The sequence below is a fragment of the Strongylocentrotus purpuratus genome, unplaced genomic scaffold, assembly GCF_000002235.5.
Source record: "Strongylocentrotus purpuratus isolate Spur 01 unplaced genomic scaffold, Spur_5.0 spur5_scaffold_14, whole genome shotgun sequence".
Classification (NCBI taxonomy): Eukaryota; Metazoa; Echinodermata; class Echinoidea; order Camarodonta; family Strongylocentrotidae; genus Strongylocentrotus; species Strongylocentrotus purpuratus.
In genome coordinates, this window is record NW_022145599.1 from 32,159,104 (window position 1) to 32,185,855 (window position 26,752).

General features: G+C 39.4%; 2 protein-coding genes across 3 annotated transcripts; one reads left to right on the forward strand and one right to left on the reverse strand.

The window, feature by feature from the left end:
- The first annotated feature begins 7,638 nt into the window (after positions 1 to 7,638).
- On the forward strand, positions 7,639 to 12,604 carry LOC587294 (NHP2-like protein 1). Its single transcript, XM_030984758.1, has 4 exons — positions 7,639 to 7,766; positions 9,309 to 9,426; positions 10,232 to 10,369; positions 11,741 to 12,604. Exons 1-4 carry the CDS (start codon positions 7,764 to 7,766, stop codon positions 11,863 to 11,865), a joined length of 384 nt encoding a protein of 127 aa, XP_030840618.1. The 5' UTR covers positions 7,639 to 7,763; the 3' UTR covers positions 11,866 to 12,604.
- Positions 12,605 to 18,012: 5,408 nt separating this feature from the next.
- On the reverse strand, positions 18,013 to 22,656 carry LOC115918046 (uncharacterized protein C16orf52 homolog A-like). 2 transcript variants are annotated; one of them, XM_030984760.1, is made up of 4 exons: positions 22,455 to 22,656; positions 19,528 to 19,740; positions 18,990 to 19,088; positions 18,013 to 18,771 (listed from the first exon to the last, which is right to left on the reverse strand). In XM_030984760.1, exons 1-4 carry the CDS (start codon positions 22,555 to 22,557, stop codon positions 18,671 to 18,673), a joined length of 516 nt encoding a protein of 171 aa, XP_030840620.1. In that variant the 5' UTR covers positions 22,558 to 22,656; the 3' UTR covers positions 18,013 to 18,670. The 2 variants fall into 2 exon arrangements, with proteins under 2 accessions (XP_030840620.1, XP_030840619.1); XM_030984759.1 differs by having other exon boundaries at positions 18,013 to 19,088.
- Positions 22,657 to 26,752: the final 4,096 nt, after the last annotated feature.

Below are 26,752 nucleotides of genomic sequence, written 5' to 3' on the forward strand. Positions count from 1 at the left end.
ATGTACATTGTCTATGGATAAACTGCACTCTTAATTTTTCACCACCCTACGCTAACTTTTCACCACCCTATATAGCGCCATGTACATATAGTCTATAAACTGGAATATTAACTCTTTACCGTGTTAGTTTGTGTTAGTTATGCCTATGCCTTCACGGTGACCATAATGGTAGGAATACTCCCCAGCAGAGGCCGCACTCCTGGGGGGGAGTAGGGGCACAGTGCCCCCTCCCCCCACTTTTTCAAGCACCCGAAAAGTGCCCCTTTTTACATAGGAATAGTGCTCCTTTTACTCTGATAAGTGCCCCTTTTATTTCGACACGTGCCCCTTTTCCTTCGACAAGTTCCCATTTTCCATTGCCATAAGTGTCCATTTTCCATTCTCATAAGTGCCCTCTTTAATCTCTAGTACTAGGGTAGGTGTGGGGAATTGGAGACCCTTAAGCACATTTCCATAATTTACATAAACATGAAAAATGTTACACATACAGAAAGTTTTGTTTTCTCTTTAGTAACTTCTTCTCTTTATTGGGAAACAAAATTGTGGTCATGATGTAACTGATTAATAAGATAAAAATAATTTATGACGTCATCACCAAAGGTCTCTCATTACCAACATGCGTAGGTAATAAGGGACAGTTACAAATCAAGACATTTCAAATCAAGACATCAAGACAAAAATGGGATTGTTATAGTTAGTTCAAACACTTTTTGAAAGAGATACATGCAGCCAATGAACTTACTGTAATTTTGAAATGATTTTGAAAGAAGAAATTAATCCCATGTTATCCGCTTGTTATGCTTTATAATTCATTGATATTACAGTATATAACATATTGCAATTTAGTATTGGCCACCAGCGCCAAAATCAAAATCAACTCTATTTATTTATTGCAAAAGAAAGCCCTTCGTATTATGTACTGGTTCACCATTATTTATCGCACACAAGTCCAATATTTTACAAACTGAAAACCTTTACAGTATTCGACATAAATTCGCTACAATGTTTACTGATCATGTTTAAGTATTTAAAAAATATGCTCCCTCTTTCATTTCAAAACTTTCACACTATGAATAAAGCTATTCACTCTTACCCTACTCGTAATTCCTCAAATTTTCATCTAGTATACCCGAAATAAATCCATAAGACACCATGGTCCTGACCTATGGAACTTTCTCCCAGAATCTATTAAATCATGTTGCTCCCTCTCAGGGCCGTAGCCAGAGTTTGATGTTTTAGGGGGGGGGGGGGGGGGGGGGGGGGGGGGGGGGGGGGGGGGACACATACATGTAATTGATCGACGTTCTGGGGAGGGGTCTAAACAATTTCAATTTTTTTTGGGGGGGGGGGCACGTGCCCCCCCCCCCCCCCCGTGGCTACAGGCCTGCTCACTCTACTCATTTAAGGCCAAAGTTAAAACGATGTTATTATCAGAATACTCAAGGTAGAATTTCTGTGTCAACTATTCATTGTTTATCATGTCATCTCTTCTTTCATTCGAATCATTATCATCATCATCATCATCATCATCATCATCATCATCGTCTTCATCATCATCATCATCCTCATCTGCATTGTCAATATCACCATCATCGAAGTTTGTATTTTCAATTACCTATCCGTATCTGCTTAATATGTGTTAATATATTCATGAGTTTTTGTCTGGGGTTGTCGTTTTATCAAGCAATCTGCTTACAATGACAGTCCTTCTTCCGCAAATAATAATATTGTATCATGTTTGATAATGTTTGAGGAAACTTAGTATTTATGACATATTTATGACACTCACCTTCCAGGGGGCAGTGACGTAATGAGAAAAAACGTTTGGAAGGGGGGGGGGCAGAGAAAAAAATCTGCATCACCACCAGTCTTACATGTTACATGCAGCTCCCGCGGAACGTTTTTCAAAGTGGAGTATTAACGATCAGTAGAGCGTAAATTGGCGTAGGGTCCAGGGCATGAGTCTCGGTAGGGGGGTCAAGGGGCAGAGCCCGCGGAAGCTCAGGGGCTTAGGTATTTAATTACGGTCAGATGAGCATCCAGGGCCCGCCTTAGGGCCATTGATGTGTTCCAGGGGGGGGGGGACCCCCAGAAGCCCAGAGGTTTTAATATTTAACTACGGTCAGATGAGCATCCAGGGGCCCGCCCTATAGTGGGTCCAGGGGGCAGAGCCCCCGGAAGCTCAGGGGTTTTAGGTATTTAATTATGATCAGATGAGCATCCACGGGCCCGCCTTAGGGCCCCTGGTTGGCTCCAGGGGGGCAGAGCCCGCGGAAGCTCAGGGGCTTAGGTATTTAATTACGGTCAGATGAGCATCCAGGAGCATCCAGGAGCCCGCCTTAGGGACATTGGTGGGGTCTAGGGGGCATAACCCCCGAAATCTCGGGTTTTTTAGGTATTTAATTACGGTCAGATGAGCATCCAAAGGACAGAGCCCCGGAAGCTCAGGGGTTTTAGGTATATTACGGTCAGATGAGCATCAAGGGGGCCGCCTTAAGGCCCTTGGTGGGGTTCGGGGCGGAGCCCCCTTAAGCTCTGGGGTTTAAGGCATTTAATTACGGTCAGATGAGCATTTTTTATACCTTATTTGTGACATTGGCAGGTCACTTATTTTCTCTCTCCGTCTTTCTTTCTTTTTCTCTTTAACATACTTTTTCAAAAAGTGAGGTGGGGGGGGGGGGGGGGGAGGCTCGAGCCCAACCACTTTGCAGACCATGACATAAAGGCTTCTAAATAAGCGTATTTTTCGCTCGACTGTAATTTGGGAATTTCTTATCGTCCAACAAACGCATAAAAAGGTAAGACTTACAACAAAAAATGGAGAAAAAATACCGGAAAATCATGTCATAACAAGAACATTTATAAATTACTGGTATCGAATAAGAAATACACCCCCCCCCTTCAGTACGCCAGCGTTCGGGGGCTCATGTCTTCTCACCCCTATAACAAAAAAACAGACACGCTTTCCCATTTTCGCACAATATGTCCATGATTTGCGCTATTATAAAGACCTCCATTGATAAATACCGTATAGGTGGCATGCGCAATGTTTATGAAATTTAATTCCTGTGAACGTTTCTTTTCTTTGAATGGAATTGTATATGTGATTTAATTCAGGATTTTATTATTGTTATGTTCTTTTGGGTTAAAAATACAAACCATGTTTACTCCTTTACTGTTTTTTTTTTTTTTTTTTTTTTGGAGGGGGGGGGGGGGGGGCGTTTTTTGGGGGGGGGGGGGGCAAAATGCGTTTTGTTAACAAATTCGTTGTTATTCACATTCTCTCTAGTATAATTATATGGGAGATAAATTCAATGTTGTACAGTCAGTTTACATCTCAAATGCAGCTGTGCACATATTTAAAACATTAGACATGGCAACCAAGTCACATTGAAAACCACATATTATTAAAAACATTTACGAGACCAGCTTTGCCTTCGTGCTTCATTATGTTGTCATCCCTTTGGAATCAATGTGGAATTGTGTGGAGGTCCTACATAAACAGCACAACAATTTGGCCGTTCATTTCCGATTCTCTTGAATTCATAACGACTGAAATAAGATCCATTCAAGTTGCAAACTTCCGACGAATCAACAGTTTCCCAGTTGCATGTACCTGCATAAGATCTTGCGGTACCGCAAATATTTCGGGAACAAGGTAATTTGCCAGGTATATTGCGGTTCATTTGTAAAATATATTCCACATATTACAGAATGTTACAATATATGTTTCTCTCTACAGTTGTATTAGAAAAAGATATACAGGCTAGTACAATATAATTTTAAATTCTTGACGATAATATTTTGGAGAGTGCAAGTTTTATAATTTGTTTGATAGTCTGTTAAATGAAGAGGTCTGTTTCATTGTTAAAGTATCTCACCCGTCTACATATCAAGCCCTATATATTTTTTTTTAAATTTATATAGGCGACAGAAGGGGATCGCATCTGTTTATTTCAGTTCATCCTCGTGAAGCAATTGCTTATACATAAACCCACCGATCGGAATAATAAATCTCTTAAAGGTTTTATTTGAACCCCATGATCTCTTTTTCAGCCAACATGAAAGTCTGAAGAACTTTGCAGGAATTGTGAATATGTCACGTATGTCCTATCTGTTAGCAGTGTCCTATAGAATTCAAATTATGCAAGGAAACCTGTTTACTTTTAAGACTTGACCGTCAGACGCTATTGAATGAATGATTGACTTGCTTTGGTAATAAATAGAGCTGTAAGGGGTACATGAGCATTACATGCAGGCACGGATCCAGGATTTCTTAGGGGGGGGGGGCAAATTTGAAATCATGCGAGCCAAATATTGGTACGTTATGGTGACCAGCAGTGACGTAATTGGGAGGGGTGGTGCAAGTAGGGGCGAGTTTCCCCGGAAGCTTTGACATTTCAAAAAATTATTAGAGAAAGAAAGACGATTCGTTGTACCGTCTCGACTCTAATCTTTCGTCTAAATTCAGTTTCCCCCCCCCCCTCCCGCGCGAAGCTTTTACGTTTCATTAAATCATTAGAGAAAGAAGACGATTCGTTGTATCGTTCTTGACTCTTAATCCTTGTCTAACTTCAGCCCCCCCCCCCCCTGTGCGAACCGAGGAAGCTTTTACGTTTCATTAAATCATTAGATAAAGAAGACGATTCGTTGTACCGTTCTCGACTCTTAATCCTTGTCTAATTCAGTCTCCTCCCCTCCTCCCCCCGCGTTTCATTAAATTATTAGAGAAAGAAGACGATTCGTTGTACCGCTCTCGAAGATAATCCTCGTCTGAATTTATTTTCTTCCTCCTGCGCGAAGCGCGGAAGCTTTTACGTTTTATTAAATCATTAAGAAAGAAGACGATTCGTTGTACCGTTCTCGACTCTTAATCCTTGTCTAAATTCAGTTCCCCCCCCTCCCGTGCGAAGCGCGGAAGCTTCGACGTTTCATTTAATTTTTAGAGAAAGAAGACGATTCGTTGTACCGCTCTCGAAAATATTCTTCGTCTGAATTCAGTTTCCCCCCTCCCGCGCTCCCTCGCTACGCGTTTTTTGGGGACCCCCCCACCGCCCCCCTGGCTACGCGCCTGCAGTCAGATGAACTTATGTTGATACCTTGTCTGCCCATTGTGACATTTGCAGGTCACTAATTGGCGTGGGGTTCAAGGGGCGGAGCCCCCGAAACTCAAGAGTTTTAGGCACTCAATTACGGTCAGATGAGTATCAAGGGCCCGCCTTGAGGCTTTTCGTTGGGGTCAGGGGGCAGAGCCCCCGGAAGCTCAGGGGTTTTAGGCGTTTAAATTGCTGTCAGATGAGCATCTAAGGGCCCGCCTTAGGGCCCTAGGTGGAATCCAGGGGGCTGAGCCCTCGTGGTTTTAGGCATTTAATTTAATCATGGTCAGATGAGCATATTTTGATACATCATTATAATGTGTCACTGGCAGTTAACTATTTTTTCTTTCTTGCTCTCTTTCTTTCTTTTTCTCTTTAATATACTTTTTCAAAAAAAAGTGGGGGGGGGGGGGGGGAGGCTCGAGGATCCCGATCCCCGCCGTTCCGCGGGCCCTGACATGTAGGCATCTCAAGAAGCATTTTCTTGCCTGGCTGTAAATTTAGGAGTTTGTCATTTTCCAACAAACGCATACAAAAGTACAATTTACTTAAAAGTGATGACAAATCTCGGAAAATTATGTCATTTCAGCATTATTTGTAAACCACCGTTTATGGAATTAGAAATAAACCACGTTTGAATTTTTTTCCCCAAAGCCCCCCCCCCCCCTCCCCTATCAGTACGCCAGTGCCCACCCCCCCCCCGATTTACAACTTGTTGACGAGAAAATTACATCTGATATCCCTTACCTTTCTTCATTCTCTTTTTGCTCTTTCCCTTTCTTCTCCTCTTTCCCTTTCCCTTCCCTTCTCTCTCTTTTAAGTTTGCCTGGGGGGGGGGGGGGCAAGGTCATTTTGGCCCCACTCCGCTCCACACATTGATTGATCTCCCCTTCTTTTCTCCCTTTTCTTTTCTTCTTCCTCTTTTTTGTTCCCTTTTAGCTCTCCTCTTTCCTTTTCTTTCCTTCTCTTTTTTTTTAACGCGGGGACGGGGGGGGGGGGGGGGGGGGGGGGGGGGAGGCAAGGGCCTTTTGCCTCCAACCCCCCAACCCCCGATCGGGAAAATTGCAACTGATATCCCCCTTCTTTTCTTTTCTTCTTCCTCTTTTTTCTTCCCTTTATCTCATTTTTTCCTTTTTTTTCTTTCCGTTTTTCTTCCTTCTCTTTTATTTTTTGATTGGGGGAGGGGGCAGCAGCCTGGGAGGCAATTCATTTTGCCCCCCCCCCCGATCTCCTTCTTCCCTCTTTTCTTTTCTTCTTCCTTTTTTTCCCCTTTTTCTCCTCTTTCCCTTTCCCTTCTTTTCCTTTTCTTTCTCTCCTTTTTGTTCGGGGGGGGGGGGGGGCAAGGCCCGCTCGCCCCCCCCCCGGATCCGCGCCTCTCTACATGTACTAAATGTACATTTGTCTATTATGTAAAAATCAGACTAATTAAACGAGCGTGCTCGCTAAATTCAATTCGACAACTAATGATCATTATTTTCTCACAAAAAGACATTTTCAAACAAACCTTTTGGTTTTGAGGGAAGTTCTAATTATTATTATCATTCAAATTACGTTGGAATTTAACCTCGTCATTATTTTTGGCCTGCACATAGGACAATACACTGTATTGTAATTGGATGGTGAAAATTAATATTCCAGTTTATCCATAGACAATGTACATGACGCTAGTTGGTGAAAAGTTAGCGTAGAGAGTGGTGAAAAATTAATATTCCAGTTTATCCATAGACAATGAACATGACGCTAGGGTGGTGAAAAGTTAGCGTAGGGTGGTGAAGAGTTAATATTCCACTTTATCCATAGACAATGTACATGGCGTTAGGGTGGTGAAAAGTTAGCGTAGGGTGGTGAAGAGTTAATATTCCACTTTATCCATAGACAATGTACATGACGCTAGGGTGGTGAAAAAGTTAGCGTAGGGTGGTGAAGAGTTAATATTACCATTTATCCATAGACAATGTACATGACGGTAGGGTGGTGAAAAATTAGCGTAGGGTGGTGAAGAGTTAATATTCCACTTTATCCATAGACAATGTACACGACGCTAGGGTGGTGAAAAGTAAGCGTAGGGTGGTGAATTTATGTGATTTGGTATTTAAAGAGTCAATGCCCCCTTTCGCAGAGAAAAGGCATATTATTATTATGCATGACATGCTTATAATTATGGTGCGGGATATATTGCAATTCGAAAGAAGATAATAACGTTTTAATTTCTAACATAAATGAGGTGAGGTCGTAGTATAATTCTTTGATTTGCCCTTAAGTTCTGCGCTTTACCCCCCCCCCCCCTCCATCATCTACTCTCATTATATCCGACCAGCATGCCTATTTTAATTGGTAGCCAGCCATCGTTGCACTGATCATGCCAGATGGATACAATACACAAAGAATATATTGCGTGTGTGTATTATAGCGGTTGTACGTGTACAATGCGATCCTTACACTTATCAAATTGGCAATTTTTACACATTGGATGGGCTACCTTCATCTCCGATTAGGTGTGTGAAGAAAAGCTTCACCCTGCATTGACGACGACGTACGTCGGCGTTCGCACTTAGAAGTTATAGAACGCACGTGTAACGTTGATTTTAAGGCCTCAGTGAAGCACAACGCCGAGAGGACCGAGTTTTACCCATATTTTCACCTGTAACAATACAATAATCTCCTAACATGGTATGTGTCATATTCTTTTAAAATTTATGAATATATTCAGGCGTCATTTGTTAAGAATTGAAATAATCTGTGATGATTTACAATGAAGCGTGTTTGTTGATGAGTGTATCGAATGCCAAATTGTACACTATAATGAATGTGTGGGACCAACACGTGGTGTGGTCGGTTAGTGTGCACGTGTGCTAGCATGTGGGAATTGTACTTGTTGTACTAGTAATCATGTACTAGACTAGATCTACTTAGTACTGTAGGCTGTTATACGGTAGTTTTGGGAAGAGCTTTGTGAGTTCATCTTTGCCTTCCTAATTTGCCTGGGCTAGGTTTTTTTACTTTTGCCGTTTCATTATTTTTGGCAGTTTTAAAGTTTGAACTTTGAGTTTGAGTTAGGCAGGCGCAGGGACAGGGTCACTCATATCACGAAAGTCAAAACCGTTATAAATAACATTAAATAAGCAGTAGGGGCACTGGTCCGAGAATGAGGATCGTCCACATAAACATGGAATGATGGATAAATCACGTCCGCAAAAATAAGCATCGTCCGTATCTTTGTAGACAATTTTTTTTCTTCCGCCGTTCCGGGCTCTGCGGGATTCAGGTTCTTGATCCGTGCTCTTGCAAGTTGCAATGCAAAAAACTGATTCCACGTATTACTCCCAGTTTACCGTCTACTTTTAAAGGGATCGTTTAACAATGTTAAATCTGAGATACACGGCCCTACTTGTTATCAGTGTCTGTGATATGGTGTAATATTGAAGCCCTAAAAAAATTACGCTTCAAAATGATCAAGAAATGCCTCAAAAAAGTAAAAAATCTTTAAGTGACCGGTTTTACCATACTCGTTTTCCCCAATAGACTTTAGTGTTATGAAAACCGTCAGGCGAACGGTTTTCAAAATTTGTAATTTCAATCATAAATATCTTGATAATCAGACAGGCGATCGGCTTGTAAATGTCATGGGGTTCCTGACTGACCTAAAGTTTTATAATATCATTGCATCATGAGTGAAATCCAGAATTTTATTTCAGAATCTGAAACAAAGTTACCGGATCCCTTTAAGGTTTGCCCTGTCCAAGAATATATCGCTCATAGACTCTATTCATAAGTAACGTGAAAGTCTCTGTACAATGTGAAATGCATCAAGAAATCAAAGCAGAATCCGTTTTTCGCATTGCCAACGCGCGGAATCGGAAATAAGAATCGTCTGCGAAATGGACCCATTTAAGTGATGAAAAGAGCCATAACTAAAGCTTTTTCGACTTGCACTCATCAGAGTAAATGCAGGAATGAAACAGAAAGCCAAAACCAATCGATATAAACGGAAACTAAAGGAACAAGGCGCGAATATAACGAGCGCTGATTGGCTGTCTAAAGAAACAGTAAATTAGGCTTATGCCAGCCGGTTATACCAGGATAATCGCTAGAATAATACGAGCGTCTGAAAAAACTCTTTAGTTATGGCGCTTTTCTACACTATTCTCCGATTTTGTAGTACCAATCATCTTTTCAATTTTATGTATTTCTTTTCCTCTTGGGCACTCAAAGGCCGATGAAGTAAACTCCAAAGCCTACCCTCTGGCTGATGGTGACCTGACAAAGAAACTCCTTAATCTGGTTCAGCAAGCCGTCAATTATAAGCAGCTCAAGAAGGGAGCCAATGAAGGTAAGTTCTACTTACATGTACATGTATGAGAAAACAGGTTTTGGGCTTGGTCACATGAACCCTCCACCTCCCCCCCCCCCCCCCCCCACAACAAATGAAATAATATCCCTTGAAAACTACAATCTATACTCCTTGTGAGAAGAAAAAAGAATTGAAAAAGGGAATAAGGAGTAACGAGTACACATTTGTAAATAATATTGAGCTCTTCATTAGTAAGGACTGCTTCTAAATGGCTGGATCAATAAGCCAGTAAGCCTGCCTCTGAACTAATGAATTGATTGAAGAAGCTGGCAGTTTATAACATCTTTGTGCATCTGATCTGTATGCATTCAAGTATACAAGTAACTCGCCACTTTCACCTTGATTTCTTTGTATTTAAAACAGTTATGCATGTTGTTTATCATGAAATTGTCAACATTGCTTAGGAGAGACTACTAAGAATAATCTTTGTTGTTAACCTGCTTTAGTGACCACCTGTCTACAAAGGCCACATTTGTTGTTTCCCTTGAAAATGGTTTCTCATTGAATCATGTACTAAATGAAGCTGTCTACAAAGACTACCTGTCTACAAAGGCCACTTTTTGTGTTTCCCTTGGGCGGTTGCTATAGACAGGTTTGACTGTATCTCTGAGTTTATCACCCTGGCTGCTGATACCAATCCCCCTAAAAATCCTCCTGCATCTGGTTCAGAACACCCCTACATCATGAATATGATCAATCTAATCATAATAAATGTGGGACTGGCTGGGCCTTCTAGAATCTGTGACACTAAGAATAATCTTTTGTTTTCTTGAACCTTCCGCAGCCACCAAGACCCTGAACCGTGGTATCTCTGAGTTCATCATCCTGGCTGCTGATGCCGAGCCCCTAGAGATTCTGCTTCACCTGCCCCTCCTGTGCGAGGATAAGAACGTCCCCTACGTCTTTGTCAGGTCCAAGGAAGGTAGGTCATCCACTGGCACACTGAGTCACAGTATTCATATCTCAGGAAGGACATTTAAACCTAAACCATGGTATAAACTCTAAACTGCTGAGTTATTGTGAAGAGCCAAAATGGCGAAAGCATGATTTGAAAAAAATGGTCTTGATCTGGGGACAATTTTGATTTTGTACACTAAGTAAATTCTTAATGACAACCCTGCAATGGACCAAACCCTATACCAAATGCCTGAATGCTAACCCTGTATATTTCACAAAATAAAGCCTGAAGCAATTGGCCATTTTCGTAATGTAACCAAATTTAATGCACAAGTCTTTGTGAAGTGCCTCAATACAAATTGTTTCATTCACCTGATAAGAATATAATAGTATTTCAATAGACAATATCCAAATAGCAAACATTAATGGTTGCCAGGTAGGACAAACATGGCTTGACCTACCGTACCTAGCCACACGTTCAGTTTGCGTTCTGACTATTGAAATACTATTATTCGTATCAGGTGAACGAAATAATTTGTATTGATGCACTTCACAAAGACTCATGCATTAATTTTGGTTACATTACGAAAATGGCCTTTTGTTGTGGTAGATGTCAGAGCACCATAAAAAGTCACTGTTTTTTTTTATTGGGGGAGGGGGGGATGAAGTATGTGTTCCTTCTAACAATCTAACTCTTTTTCACCTTTGGTTGCCCAAAGTCAATGGGTGATTTAAACCATAGTTAAAACAATTTCTTAAAGTGGGCTTTAGTGTCTGCTTCATGAATAAAGGAAGGTTGCATTGAAACCAGCTACTGGCAGAGGACCAGACCCTATATCAACTGTCAAACTTGCATCTATCTACCTTGTTGACGAAATTCAGATTGATAAGTTGAAAATATGTAACTCTGTGATAGAGATGCAGACCCCATGTTGGTATTGAAAAGCCATAACTTACAAAGGTTGGCCAGTTGAGGACCTCTATTCTGTTATTCATGGCAGTTAATGATCATGTTGTTCTTACATGATCATGTTTATTATTCCCATCAATTAAGGGACGTCACATGACACTTGGACAGCGAGAAATGTTACAACATATTTTAATCTGCTAATAATGCGCAACATTCTTAGTTCCCAATATTGCTAGATAATTTGCCAATGTTTGACAAAAGGCCTGGAGGAACAACAGATTTTCCATGTTAAAAGCAATTTTAAAATAATCAAAAACACTTGCAATTTTTATCTTAATTCCCTTCAACTTTTCACAGGAGTAATGCCCCATAATTTAATATATTCCATGCCATTTTATGTCAATCTCTATTGATTGTAATTTGTTTTCATATGTGTAAAAGATGATAGAAGACTTTTAAATTTGTCCTCCATTTTTTCTTGTGCAGCTCTTGGTCGTGCCTGTGGTGTCTCCCGTCCTGTAATCTCCTGTTCAGTGACCACCAACGAGGGCTCCCAGCTGAAGCCGCAGATCCTGATCATCCAGCAAGCCATTGAGAAGCTCCTTATCTAAATATTCTACCATCTCAAACAACACCACGATATTGGATGACTGGACAAACTTCTGTTCACGTTTTGCCAATGCTACATTTAATATAATTTCCAAATAATTATTTTCAATCATGATTTCAAATTTGGCAAGGATTTTCAGAAAGAGATTCATTGTAAATACATTTTAAAAGTTGAATTGACATGAGGCAAATTATCAGTTCAGGGACATTTTTCTGTTGCATCATCTACAGTTTTTGTATGCATTTTTCAAAATGTCATATTTGGTGTTGTTACATATTCACACAAGTAACCGAAGGTCTATCCTAGGAGTATGTTTTCATTTCTCTTTAATAGCCCTCTTTTCAGACAGACCTTTCGTACCAGGACCCTTCATCACTATTTTAATTATTTATATTTGTAATGCATTCCAGCGGTGTTGGGGGAAAATAATCATTAGAGAAAAATGAGGAATGGTCTATATCTTGTACAGACTTACGCTTTGCCAAAATGAATATAGACAAATTAAAGAATAGAAAAGAGAGTTTGGAAACATCTCACAGGTAATCCGAATCCATATTTTTAGTTCTGATGATTTTAAAAGATTTAGTTTTCATCAAACACTAATTTATTCCCATGAATTTATTTCCACGTAATCATTTATGGAACAATGTTGGTCCTAAAAAGCTTTGTAAATATTAACTTGTAAGTATTTTCAGGTTTTAGAAGATCATGCTTTTTAAATAAAATGTTTGAAAACCAAATTTTATGGGTTTCTTTTTGTTTGTTTTGAGAAATAATTATAATAGGTACTGGTACTACGTTTCATGTACTAATTAAATTTATTAAACATCTTTAGACAAGTTCTTGTAGAGAAGAAAATGACTATTGAGTAAAATTTGCATCATTGCTATCTTCTTTAATGAAAATCAATATTCACTTTCCTTTTTCTTTGGAACATGCTTTATGTGTGACTTGAGGTCTGGACAGACTGGACTTAATTAATGCCGTTTTCTTGGGTTATTTTTTGGCAATTGTACATTTTATATACAAAATTACTCGCACATGTAACAGATATTTATAGGCTTGAATATTTTTATTTATTTATTTATTTCTATTCATTTGACAGGGTAGCACATTCACCAACAAGTAGTGGTCTTCCATGGGGCCCTGAATGAACATATTTACATCGTTTATAACATTTATACAGAACAGTCACAAAAATAATACTCGTTTGCAAAATAAACATATATCATTAACCTAGTAAACAGTAATGTCAATAGGAAAATATTAATTAAGTCACAGTTATGTGAATAAGTCAAGTCATGTCATTTGAAGTCTAGTTGATTTTATGAGGGTGTTTTTTCTTTTAGCATTTCTACTTTCAAGAACTAAAGATGTCATGATCATTAATTAGTTTTGCTAAGGTACATGCTGATGAAGGGGCTTAGATTGGGTATGAGAGGAAGTGATGAAGAGAGAGAGAGAGAGGGGGTTGTGGAGTGAGGGGAAGGGGGAAGGAAGAGATCTGGCAGTGAGAGGGACAGAAAGAAAGAGAGAGAGTGTGGAAAAAAGTATGGTAAAATATAATATACTGGTAGACACAAAGTGGACACTTTTTTAAAGGCCCACTGCACTACTGGTAGCTACTTGCGCCCTCTATATAACTAACAATGCCTAATCGGTGACCATTGGTCCCCCATGATCCTCTTTTTCTTATGTTAACTGAGAGCTGAGTTGATGAGATAACCACCTGTCCAGTGACCTTGCAGAGCGGTCTAATCCCTCCTGTAAACTACGGCAGATAAGCTTTAACATAATGACATAATGCACATATTCACTCGATTACAAGAAACACATTCAAGCTTTATTGCAAGAAAAACATTGAAAAGTAAAGGTACATTAGTAAGGTTCTTTGGCTTTCTTTTTTTCATTATAACCAATATATACAGAGTTGTACGCATGATAATGATTCAAGTCATTAAAATATTTATAACAAAAAGACAATACATGTATATATCTTAACCAGTGAATAAAATTGATGTAACATATATTACAATTACATGTATAATTAAAGAAAAAGGACAGAAATAATGATAAAGACATCAATATATGTGTGATAGATAGAAAAAAGACCTGCTACAAGTATATCAAAAATGGACTACTGTATGCCATGATGGTGCAAAAGAAGTTCGCACTAAAACAGTTATACATATCACAGTGCCACCCTCCCTCCCCCCCCCCCCCCCCAAGTGCACATTGAATTATTTTGTGTAATTTCCATCATAATATATAAACATACAGTTCTTAACATTACAACGTCGGTTGTAGACCAAATCATCCTCATGAAATTTTGGTTAATATAATGTACCGGTAGGTAAATTTCACTACATTTAATGGTGTTGTATTTAACATGTATTCATACCTTTTGTAAAGAATCCTTTCCGAAACTCCTCCACCCCCATTCCCCTATTCAATTGTTTACACAATTTTGCATCACTATACTGATGAAATAGTTTGTGGGGCAAGTTTCCTCTTGTCCTTTTTAAACATGAATCTTAGGTGTATTTAATCAATTATTATATTTATCACGAATGTACAATGTAAACAAATATATATCATTGTGAACAACTAAGGAAAGTTTCATCTTTGGTCAAAATTAAAAAAAAACGTGCATAAGGATCAAGGTAAGGTTTACATACATACAGGTGTTGAAGTATGGAGAGAAGAGAATATAAATAATCCTACGCGTCTGAATATTTTATCCAATAGATGTACCTGAGAGATAGGACCACAGTTAAAATAATTTGAAATATCATTTCTTTGAATTTATTTCTTTCTGGTAAAATACTTAAGTAATTCATAGAAATCCAAACAAACAGAAACTCACAGGTCAAAATATCTCAGACAAAAAGAGAAGAATCAAACAGCCTATGCAAACGGGCCTAAGTTTGCTACTGGGATTAAACATGTCTTGCCCAAATATCAACTTTGCAATTAAAAATATCAATGACGGCGAGCTAGATGTAGCAAAAAAAATGCTGAGACGATAAAGCCTCTTTACAAACATATATGACTCAAAGTGAGTGCCAATGCATTTTAAAAGTACTTTTGGTTTCATTCTGTGATCATAGAAGTGTTCTCGGATCATCAAATCTAATTAAATACATGCATCTTTCAAAATGTGGAGCCAACAATTAATTCATGGGAATGGAGTCAAGTATTTACATTATTACCCTTATATCATACAAATATACATGTATTTATTCTTAATCCCACATGTAATTTTAGGAGGGCCAAATAAACTTCAGAGATGTAACAAGTACTAAACTTCAATGACAAAATGTCTGATACCAAAATACAAATATTTCTGTAGTTTGTAGAAAGTCTTGTAACTTGTTGTACTGATAATCAGTTGTATAAACATTACCCAATACATGTGCAACAGTCATGTGCTACATCTACAGACACCTACATGTATGTGCACACAAACTTAGGCTACTTCCAGAAACTACACCAATTCATTAGAATTTATGGACGGAACTTCAAAGTAACTGGCACATGCATCTTTAGATACAGGTGTAACAATAAGAGAACATGTTCAACAACTTTTCATTCCACTTTCTTTTTCCCTACCTTAAGAAAAAAAAGTAGTACATCTTTTAATGAATATAAAAGTTGCCATTAAATAGAACATGTATCATCAACATATTATACATGTACAGTGATTGAATACATAATGACAAGTTGACAACATTAATAGAAATTCATTTTCTGAATATAAACAAAGGAATAAATCTGATCAGTAATAAAAAGGCAATTATTGTATGATACAAACACATACAATTTTATTTGTCCCATCCAAGGCACTGGAAAGTAGATACATGTACCATTTGGAAAATTATATTTGTAGACCTCTCTGATGTCATAAAGGTAAAGACCAGTTATGGTCATGCGATTGCATTGTGAAAGAAACGTTGTGGAATCGATCAGATAAGGTTGATCATCCAGCATATACATGTAAGTATTGGTGTGTACTGCAAGGTTCTGGAATCATCAAAATGATAAGAAATTTGGCCCAGTCTTCGTAAAGTTACAAGTACTGTACGCAGAAAGATGTATATGGGACTATACGCACACGTGCGCGACACGTGCGTTTATCTCTCACAGACCATGTAGATAAACTAATTTACCAAATATATCAATTAGTAGGCGGTTTCCCGGCAAAATTTGTATCATCATGCATCAGTCAAAACATATTCTTTCACATGATTGGTAATAAGAGCTTCCATTTCATTTTTTGAAATTGGGGCATTTCCAATACTGGTCTTTACCTTTAAACCGTGCTTACAAAAATACAATGTCCAGAAGTTCCCACATAAAACCCAGTTACATTTTAAAGTCAATTTCTACCAGATATCTTGTAAATTCTTGAAAATTGAATGAAGAAATGCATTATCAAGACGTAAAAAAACACTCACAGAATACAATAACACTCGCAACAAAACAATAATGTTCACCCGTAGACGACTGAATTCTCCCATTCCCTTAGGCTTCATACAGGAGCCAACTTGAAGGCAATTGGTTAAACTAATACCGTCTGCTTAGAGCCTGAAGGGTATTAGCTCTTACACATAATTATACCGGTACTCTAAAGCCACTCTAAAGTCAGTGTTGGGAGCCCCAAATTAGCCAAAAAATTGATGGCAAAATTTCACTTAAATTTTATCATAATGTGAAAGCGAATGTAATTTGAGACATGCTTCAGCAAAGATTCCCCTTAAATTGTGTTTCAAGACACATTTGTTTTGAAAATCATTGCAGAAATGTTTCTTTAATGACATTCTCTTTCACACTATCATACAGTTTAAGTGAAATTTTGCCATTAAATTTGTTGGGCTCCTACCACTCTGGAGGGGCTTTAACAAAGAGATAATGCCCTTCTGGCTCTCAACAGAGGATACGTGTTCGTGTGTACACATTCATGTACGTGAGGTCTTCATTATTAAGTATGTGAATACTTTATAAAAATACTTGCAAAGATGATCCCCTCCCTGATTGAAAAGAACATACCAAAAAGTGTTCACACAAAAATAGAAAACTGCAAAAACAAAACAAATATCCTCATTGAATATTCAACGGCTTACAACGTATTTACATATCTCACTCAAACAATACTGATTTCCCTAAAACAAGGTGAAAAGGCTGGAAATAAATAAACATTTTCAAGAGTATAAAGAAGAAAAGACATGATGGTGAAGTGTGAACATTCAACATATTACCAGAAAATTCATATTATGAAGATCCTCAAAAAGAAAAACTCAAGACTAGTAAAATAGATACAATAAGTGTCATGTATGGGATATTTACATCAAAATTATTCATACACATAAAATATAGTATTGGGTTAGTTGGTTACAAAAATAAGGCAAGGACAGCTCCGGATACGGTTCTAGAAGAAGACAAAAAGGGGTGGGGTGGGGTTTTTTGTATAAGTATCTACATGTGCCTTGGTTGAATTTATTTAATCAAGAAATGTTACAGCTCAATAAATATTATATACCTCATACATAGATTGTCATTCACTGATTGGTCAAAACTATATCACATGTCAAGGAGCATTTCGATCTATCAAGTATCATTACGTCAGAGGTTTGATAGCTACTATCAAACCCTGGGATAGGACCCCTAACCCCTCCCGCGACTTAGTTGCGCACAAAAATTTGTTTAGTTGCTAGGCTACCGCAATCGCACGGTTACGCGCAGCGCGTAGGAATTCAATACTCTTGCCTTGGACTTAATGTTGGATTTTTCTTATTCTGGTGAGTAAATTCCTCTTGATCTCGTTTCCTGTTTTTTAGAGCTAGATCTAGACCTACAGCTAGACCTAATCATGAATCAATAAAAAGGATGAGGTATATAAAACAAATATGGACTGCTCTGTAATTGGATGATGGTGGGAACTATACTTCCTCGGTGGTGTTCACTCCGGCCCTTGTATCACCCCCTCGGCTTTGCCTCGGGGTGATAGAAGGGCCGGTGTGAACACCACCTTGGGAGTGATAGTTCCCACCATCATCCTCATGAGCAGTCAATATTTTTTGATGTAGCCTCTAAATGTGACAATGGATAAGGCATCTTCTTCAAATGGTATTCAACATAATTTTTCTTCTAATCTTAATCTGAAATATCACAATTCAACCTCTTTCGACAACAGCCATCATGCCATTTTGCTCATTTTGACGATTTAACTGCAAAATATTTTCCCACATGGCAGATGCACTTGCTGTAAGTCATCTGACAAAGGGCACATGTATTTGATGCCTAGTTCCACACACTTTTCCACATAATCTAGGGAGTGGTTTTATCAAAATATATTAATTTGTAAGCAGAAGGTAATGAAAAGGTTGAATAGTGAGTTGTTTCACAGTCCCATGACTTATTCAACAGACAGTCTTCTACATGTATATCTCAGAAGAAAGAAAACAAAATCTTTCATCATATCTCCAGGAAGAGACTAGTGCTGATATAGTTTTAAAAGCTCACATCTATTTTTGTTCAAATATTATATTTTCTAAGAGTAGACAGCACTACTGTAGAATGTTAGAAAAATACCTGATTTCTGAAAATAATATTAAGAAGGCGCAGTTCAAAAGAGCTAAAGAGGTATTCAAAAGAGTTCAAAGGTTTTTCATGCACTCTCTGCATAAAAAATAGTATTTGAAAAACCTTGCTGCTACAGAGTTGAAAGAGATATCATCTCATTTCCAACAAATAAATAATTACATATACTTCATCGGCAACATCGCAGAGTTCAAGGAATGTGTTCACTATCCTCTGACGACAAAGAGGGGAGTACACAGCTTGCCTGCAAGGAGCTCCGAGATGACCATTAGGACGATGGAGATGAGAAAGATCACGTAGGATGATCCTACGGTGACGGTGCTATCCTCGGTGCTATCCACGGACAACAAAGAGGGGATCATATGGTGGCGGTGCTATCCTCGGTGCTATCCTCAGGTGACGGTGCTATCTTCGGTTGACGGTGCTATCCTCGGACAACAAAGAGGGGAGCACACAGCTTGCCTGCAAGGAGCTCCGAGATAACGGTTAGGACGATAGAGATGAGGAAGATCACGTAGGATGATCCTACGGTGACGGTGCTAGGGAGTTTGTAGGGTTCCCCTCCAATCTCATCCACGTAGAAGCCGATTGGAAATATGATGGCTGCCAGGCACAGTAAAATGACTGGAGAGGGGGTAAAGATAAGACAAGAAACCAAACAATATTTGAGTACCGCACTAGAAATTCCTATGCACTGAACTAATGTCAATGATCACCTTTATTTTTTTAGGAGTCTATCCATGTACAAATGTGGTTTAACAATAACAGTTGTCATGTTGATATATTTGAGAGAGAACTTTCTGCACTTTCTTTGGCATTGTAGAGACATTTTTAATGCTTCTATTTCATCCATTTACATTTCTTCTAGCATGTAAACAAATAAAGTCAAATTTTTGTATGTGGCATCTACAAATGCACAAACATAACGATGTAACGTATTCCACAACGTATTGTCTACCACTGACCTTCCAAAGTCCTAAGTATTACGATATCTAAAATTAGTAAAATATGTTTTTTGAAACAATTTTGTTATTATTTAGTTCACAAAATATTCTGAACTTACTTGCCGCAAAGGAGAACCATCGGGCGTGGTCGAGCATTGTGATTCTCCGATGGGAGTAGACAAACATGATGCAGGTGATGGTCAGGCATATGATGGCACACACGATGAAGAGCAGAGTCATCTGCCAGGCAGGGCAGAGGTTAGGAGGGATGCACACTGTATCCCTGCCAAAGATTGTCAGGCACTGCGAAATAAGGCCCATCGTCATGGCTCCTGTAGGGGAGAAAATCAGGATTGGATGATTAAGGCACATGCAATAACACACCCATACAGTAGATGCCAACCTCTTGACACAAAAAAAACAGACCGAGTATCCTAAAAAATCAGATTTTGGAGAGAAAAAAATCAGATTTTCATGAGAACTTGACACTACCACTGGCCTGTCGGCCCCGGGCCAGTAAAATTTCTGGAAAATGTTTGCTCTTTCATTAAAATTTAAAGAGAAAATTGTAAAAGCAAATTTTTTGTTGGGGTTGCGGGGAATTATTTGTACATGTTTCTATGCGATTACGCTGTTTTTATGGGTTTAAAAATTAAAAAAAACATTTTTTTTTTTTTTCTTTTTTTTTGTTGAAAAAAAAGGTGTAAAATCATTATTTTCAGATTTTAAGATCATAATTCACTCTTAATATCGTAATAAATATGATTTAATGGTAGTGGTTGGCATCTCTTTCATGCTTTTATTTTTTTCTTATATTTGTTATTTGTTTCGTACCTTTTGTAATTCTGTTCTACACTGTATATTTGATGCCGATTGATGCTTTATTTGTACATTTCTCTCCAGATCCAGTCAACTGAGTCAACCCCATCTCTTGTAACTTGAAATGTTTTATGTTTCTGTAACTGCGCCTGTAATCAAGTTAACAAGTTACAAACTGATCCAGCCGAGGACACACACTTACTACGGTACAGTTCTTTGCTGAAGACATTGCACCGATCCTGACCTTTATCTTTCAACAATATCTAGATACAGGAACAGTACCATCTGACTGGCATCTTGCAGACATCTCACCAATCTTCAAGAAAGGAGACAGGAGCAAGGCCTTCAACTACCGCCCTGTATCAACCACGTCCATCTGCAGTAAACTGCTCGAACATGTCATTTTCAGCAATATCCTGGATCACTATGATGAAAATAATATTCTCAGTGATGTTCAGCATGGCTTTCGTGCTGGCCATTCATGTGACACCCAGTTGATCATTACATCTCAAGATGTTGCACACTCTAGACCAGAAAGAGCAAGTTGATGCAGTTGCATTAGACTTCTCCAAAGCCTTTGACCGTGTACCCCACAACCGCCTCCTCCATAAGCTCCATCACTATGGGATCCATGACAACCTTATCAGATGGATCAGGGTGTTCCTAACTGAAAGGTTACAACGTGTTGTTGTAGATAGAGAGTCATCTGAATGGGTTCCAGTCACCTCTGGGGTAACGCAGGGCACAGTTCTCGGCCCACTTCTGTTTATATCCTTCATCAATGACATAGTGGATGGGATCTCTTTCAAAATCAGACTCTTTGCTGATGATTGTCTTCTATACCGTCCGATTACTGATGTCACTGATAGCCAAGCCCTACAACAAGATCTCAACAGGCTGCATTCATGGGCTAACACATGGCAGATGAAATTCAACACCGAGAAATGCTACCCCATCACATTCTCCCTACGTCGGAAAGCCATCACCACGACATACACGCTAGGAGACACTCCTCTTGCATTGGTAACAGATCTCCGGTATCTAGGACTGACTTTTTCATCCAACTTGTCCTGGCAAGGCCACATGAACAACATCACATCCCGAGCCAATCGGATGCTGGGACTAGTCAGCAGAAATCTCCACAAAACCTCACAAAAGATCCGCCAACAAGCCTACTTCTCTCTTGTTAGACCTCATCTGGAATACTGTTGCTCGGTCTGGAACCCTCACACAAACAAGCATATATCCAAAATCGAGGCAGAAAAAAGGCGAGCAGCAAGATTCACCCTTCAGAGATATCGTCATATGGCCAGTGTCTCGGCCATGATTCAACATCTGAAATGGGAGAGCCTGGAGAGGAGAAGAAATGCTGCAAGCCTCCACTTCATGTACAAGATCCAAAACAACACAGTAGCCATCAATGCACACCATTACACAGCACCCATGATTGCCAGCAGGCAGCAACCCACGACAGTATCACTCAAAGAAGTTGCTGGCTATCCCATCCCGCACCCAACTCTACCAGAACTCATATTCCCCTCGGACAGTAACTGCGTGGAATGCACTTTCGAAGATCACCCTTGACGCTACTTAACTGGAGGGCTTCAAGGGAGCGCTTCCACCCAGCATCTAGACCAAGAACTAGATGGTTTATTCCCCAGCACTACATCCTGACTTATGGATCCTGCTGAGTATCGTTGTAGAAGTAGAAGTGACATACATGAGTCTAGTTCATATCATATTCATATCAATAATATCTCTTGCGGGGCATTTACTTACATAATGCACATTACATCATAATTCATATGGACATCTCACGACTGAATACCACCTACCAGCTTAAAGCTAGGCAAAAGCCTGTGTACCAGAATGGATAGCCGCCACCACCACCCCAATGAATGCATCCCCCCCCCCCCCCCCCCCCCCCCTCCTCGCAAACTTTCACTGATCTGTTTCTCAGTTTTCGCTTGTAATTTTTGTGAATGTAAGTGATGCTGATGTCTGGTAAATTCTACAGTAAACTGACAAAGAATTGTCTATCAAAAGTTGATCTACTAACAAGTCAATAAACATCAACTCAGTTCACGTACATCATCATGCATCAGGTACATTATCATGACAGACACATGCACAGTGCAGTGCACAGTCAGACACCTGTCAACTACATGTAACAACTAACATGAACAATAAGGTGTGGGACTGTAATATGATTTAAGTCGTCACTTACCAGATCCATGAGAAACCACCCATACTGGGTTAAATACACTCGTTAGTGCGAATACATCTGCAGCAAAAAATAGAAATCCTGTCGCTATCATAATCTTATCCATTGCTGCTGATACAATTTACGTCCCCATTAGATTTCGATCCTGGTTGTCGGGCGACGCGACGTTCGATAATACGTCACTGGTTTGTTTACCCAATAGCGCATGTATATATTATATTGTGTACATAATGTGCATCGCGCACTGTATGTACTCATACTCCGCGGCAACTCTGAGATATAATTATACATATAAATATAAATGTAATATATAATGGGTAAATGGTTCAGCTAGGGGGCTCACATAAAGTTAACAACTAAATTATTCACACCCCTTGTTAAATTTGATGTTTTTCGTGTTTTTCGTAGCTCAAGAACGATATTAGGTGGACTGGTAGAACTAGGCTCTTTGTTGAATACTTTTAGATGTAGCTTTATTATGTCGATCACATGCAAGTTCAAGAAAACGGACCAAATTGATTTTTCACGTACATACATCTAAAATTACAATACTTGGTATAAGGGCAGGGGCGTACGCAGGGGGGGGGGGGGGGGGGTTCAAACCCCCCCTTTGGTATTTTTATGTGTGTAAACCCCCCCCCCCCTAAAAAAAACTAAAACCCCCCCCCTTTGTTTTTTTTGGTTAAAAAAAAAAAAAAAAAAAAAAAAAAAAAAAAAAATGCCCACGGCTAACGTAAAGTGACCTTACCCCCCTCCCAACGAAAAAAAATGTCAAATTTTCAAATTTCGAGACCAAAAAAAAAAAAAAAGTGTCCGCTTACCCCCCCCCCCCCCCCCCACCACCCCCCCCCCCCCCCCCACCACCCCCGCAAAATATTTGGGGCCAGATTTTAAAAAAAAAAACCTTGAAAAAATCCTGCGTACGCCCCTGTAGGGTATGACTATGAATAATTTAGCTGTTAACTGTATACATACATAAAGATGTTGTAAACAGTTGAATTTTTAAAATTCATATCCCTTGTAAATTTGATGGGTTCTTATTTTTGCAAGGGAAATACGCGAGTGTCACAGTTTTCTTAGATTTAACATGTAGGCCTAGGCTATATCTCGGGGCATCGTTTCATCACGAAACTAAATAGTACAATTATCATCCCATATTGATCAATTGAGCACATGGTTTAGAATTAACATGCTTGGGATGACGATATAAACTTGAACTTATTACAGTTTCGTGAAACATGGCCCTGGTCTACACAGATAGACTTTTCTTTAATTGTGATGGAGGTTGCAAGGAAGGAAGGGATAAAAGTGTTAAAGCAACCGACAGGAAAGGTGGCATTAGGGAAAAGCACAAGTAAATCTTTGGGAGGTATGGAGACAGAGAAAGAGATAGATAGATAAATAGAGAGAGATCGAGAGAGAACAAAAGGGAGAGAGAGAGAGAGAGAGAGAGAGAGAGAGAGAGAGAGAGAGAGAGAGAGTCGAGAAAGAGAGAAGGGGGTGGGGGAGGAGTACCTACACAAAGGGCACTTTCTTGAAAAAAGGGGTACCTACAAAGGGAAACCTCAAAAGGAAATATATAATTTTAGACATTGTGATGATTTCAATATGTGTTTCTCTCTTTGCATGGTCCCAGATACTGCTTTAAAACATTTTTTACATGAAGGCCACCGGGGGCGCCTCTGAAAATTGAATACCGGCAATTAAAAGGTGAAGATCGGGGGGGGGGGGGGCACTTATCAAGGTTGGTAAGAGGCATTTATAAGAATGCTGAACGGGCACCTCTTAGAAAGAAAAGGGACAGTAAAAATTCAGAAGCAGAAGAATCATTAAACATTGAGATAAAAACAACGATCGATGTAAGATGGATGAAAACAAGCAATCGAATGCTGGCCCGAATAAAAGTCTTTTCGAAATCACAGATCAGATAACGGTCAAGCTACGCATTTGGTTATGTCTACTGTTTGTTTTGAATACAACCAAAGACCACAATGTACATGTTAACGCTTTTCCGACATTTTAGTACTGGAGTGGTTTACCGCATGGGTCCGATCATGCGTCTTCATTAGGCATCATGGATATTTAAGTATTGCTTCTTGAAGAGAATGGTCTTTCTGCGTTTATTTAAGATGAACGCTGCGAACCTCTTCTCCAACCAATGCCATTATCTTCGTCTACAACACAATTTTTTGTTTGCTCTTTGTTCGTATGTTCAGTGAACATGATCGTCGCATACCACTTACAGGTTGTCGCCATGAATATCATTGCAACAAGAGTAAATCTACAAAGTTATCTTCATTTTTCGCTAGTGGTTCACTGTTCTTGTTATCTTTCGTCAGGTATTTTTATGTCGTCAAATATTGAATTTCCAATATGTTTCCTTGTTGTATCTATGGAAAACAGGAAGACCATATCAAATTACAATTTTGTTCTTAAACAGACATGCATGCAAATAATTGCCGTGGACAATACATAATGTAAGTTTTGCCTCGGGCAAAATTATGCATTAAAATGAACATACTGCCATTTTGTCGTGTCCGGTAATCGAAAGTGGAGCTTGAAGGATGGAAATAATAATGATAATTGTCCGGATGTTTTGTTAAGCTGACAGAAAGGGTTTATTCTCAAAGTATACGAGCATTTTTTGCATAATAGGCCTACTTTTACACATAATGCATTACGATAATAGTCATAACAATCTAGTCTTATTTACACAATCATGGTCGCGACATTTTAGAAAAAATTTGGGGAAAAACATTCATACTCTGAAAGGAACAACACAGAACAGAATTGCAGAGAAGAGAGATGTGTCGAAAGAATTTGCGATCAAACTCCGAACTGGGAAGAGATAACTTCGGCAGTATCAATACTGCTCTTCCTGCGGGCTCTGCATTTAATTAGTCAAGGGGGAGCTACATGCAGGTAAGCCCTTAGTACACCTGGGTCGAGAGGAACAAATATGGGTGAATACCTTGACTCACTGTCATGGGTGTCGATCCCGGGGGGGATGGGGGGGATATATCCCCCCCAATATTTCAGGTGGGGGGGATGGCCTGTACAATCATCCCCCCCAATAATTCACCATCAAAAAAAAAAAAAAATTAATGATGAGAGCCCGATGAGAGTAGTTAATGGTTATTACTCGCAAGATGACCATCAATATACACATTTTGCTATCTCATTTTCATAATAAATACATAATTTATATACGAAGTAAATGAGACAACCGTATATGAGACAAAAATAAATTGAATTCTCGCTCATACGGCTTCATCAGAAATTGATGAATTTATTCAATTTGTTCAATTAACAGCATCATAGAAATGCAGTTCGCCAAATACAAAGACGCAGCGTTAAAAAGCAACGAGCTAAATGTTAAGCGCGAAGTAGCAATCTGCGATGCACATGCAACTCTGTGACGAATTCGTGATGAGATCGGAGACAAGGAGAAAGCTTCCGCGCTTTGCACGGGAGCGGGGAAACTGAATTCAGACAAGGATTTAGAGTCGAGAACGGCACAACGAATCGTCTTCTTTCTCTGATAATTTAATGAAACGTCAAAGCTTCCGCGCTTCGCGCGGGAGGGGGGGGGGAACTGAATTCAGACCAGGATTTAGAGTCGAGAATGATATATCGAATCGTCTTCTTTCTTTAATAATTTAATGAAATGTCAGAGCTTCCGCGCTACGCGCGGAGGAAGGGGAACTGAATTCAGACAAGGATTTAAAGTCGAGAATGATATATCCAATCGTCTTCTTTCTTTAATAATTTAATGAAACGTCAGAGCTTCCGCGCTACGCGCGGAGGAAAGGGAACTGAATTCAGACAAGGATTTAGAGTCGATAATGGTACAACGAATCGTCTTCTTTCTCTAATAATTTAATGAAACGTCAAAGCTTCTGCGCTTCGCGCGGGAGGGCGAAGGGGGGGGGGGGGACTGAATTCAGACAAGGATTAAGAGTCTAGAATGGTACATCGAATCGTCTTCTTTCTTTAATAATCTAATGAAACGTCAGAGCTTCCGCGCTACGCGCGGAGGAACGGGAACTTAATTGATTCAAACATTAAGGATTAAGACAAGAGTCGAGAATGGTACATCGAATCTTCTTCTTTCTCTAATAATTTAATGAAACGTCAAAGCTTCTGCGCTTCGCGGGGGGGGGGGGGGAACTACCCCTCCCTGCACCCAACCCCCTAGGGAGCGCGCTCTGTAATTGATTCCCACGCTTCGCGTGATCACTACCGCCCCCCTAAAATGAAATCCTGGCTACGCGCTTGGGGAGGGGGTGCAACCTGCCACA

Coding starts and splice junctions, on each gene's coding strand:
- LOC587294 (XM_030984758.1), top strand. Junction 9,427..10,231: donor CAAGAAGGGAGCCAATGAAG/GTAAGTTCTACT, acceptor AACCTTCCGCAG/CCACCAAGACCCTGAACCGT. Junction 10,370..11,740: donor CTTTGTCAGGTCCAAGGAAG/GTAGGTCATCCA, acceptor TTTCTTGTGCAG/CTCTTGGTCGTGCCTGTGGT.
- LOC115918046 (XM_030984760.1), bottom strand. CDS start 22,557: ATGGATAAGATTATGATAGCGACAGGATTTCTATTTTTTGCTGCAGAT. Junction 19,741..22,454: donor GGTGGTTTCTCATGGATCTG/GTAAGTGACGAC, acceptor TCTCCCCTACAG/GAGCCATGACGATGGGCCTT. Junction 18,772..18,989: donor CCCTAGCACCGTCACCGTAG/GATCATCCTACG, acceptor CCGTCACCGTAG/GATCATCCTACGTGATCTTT.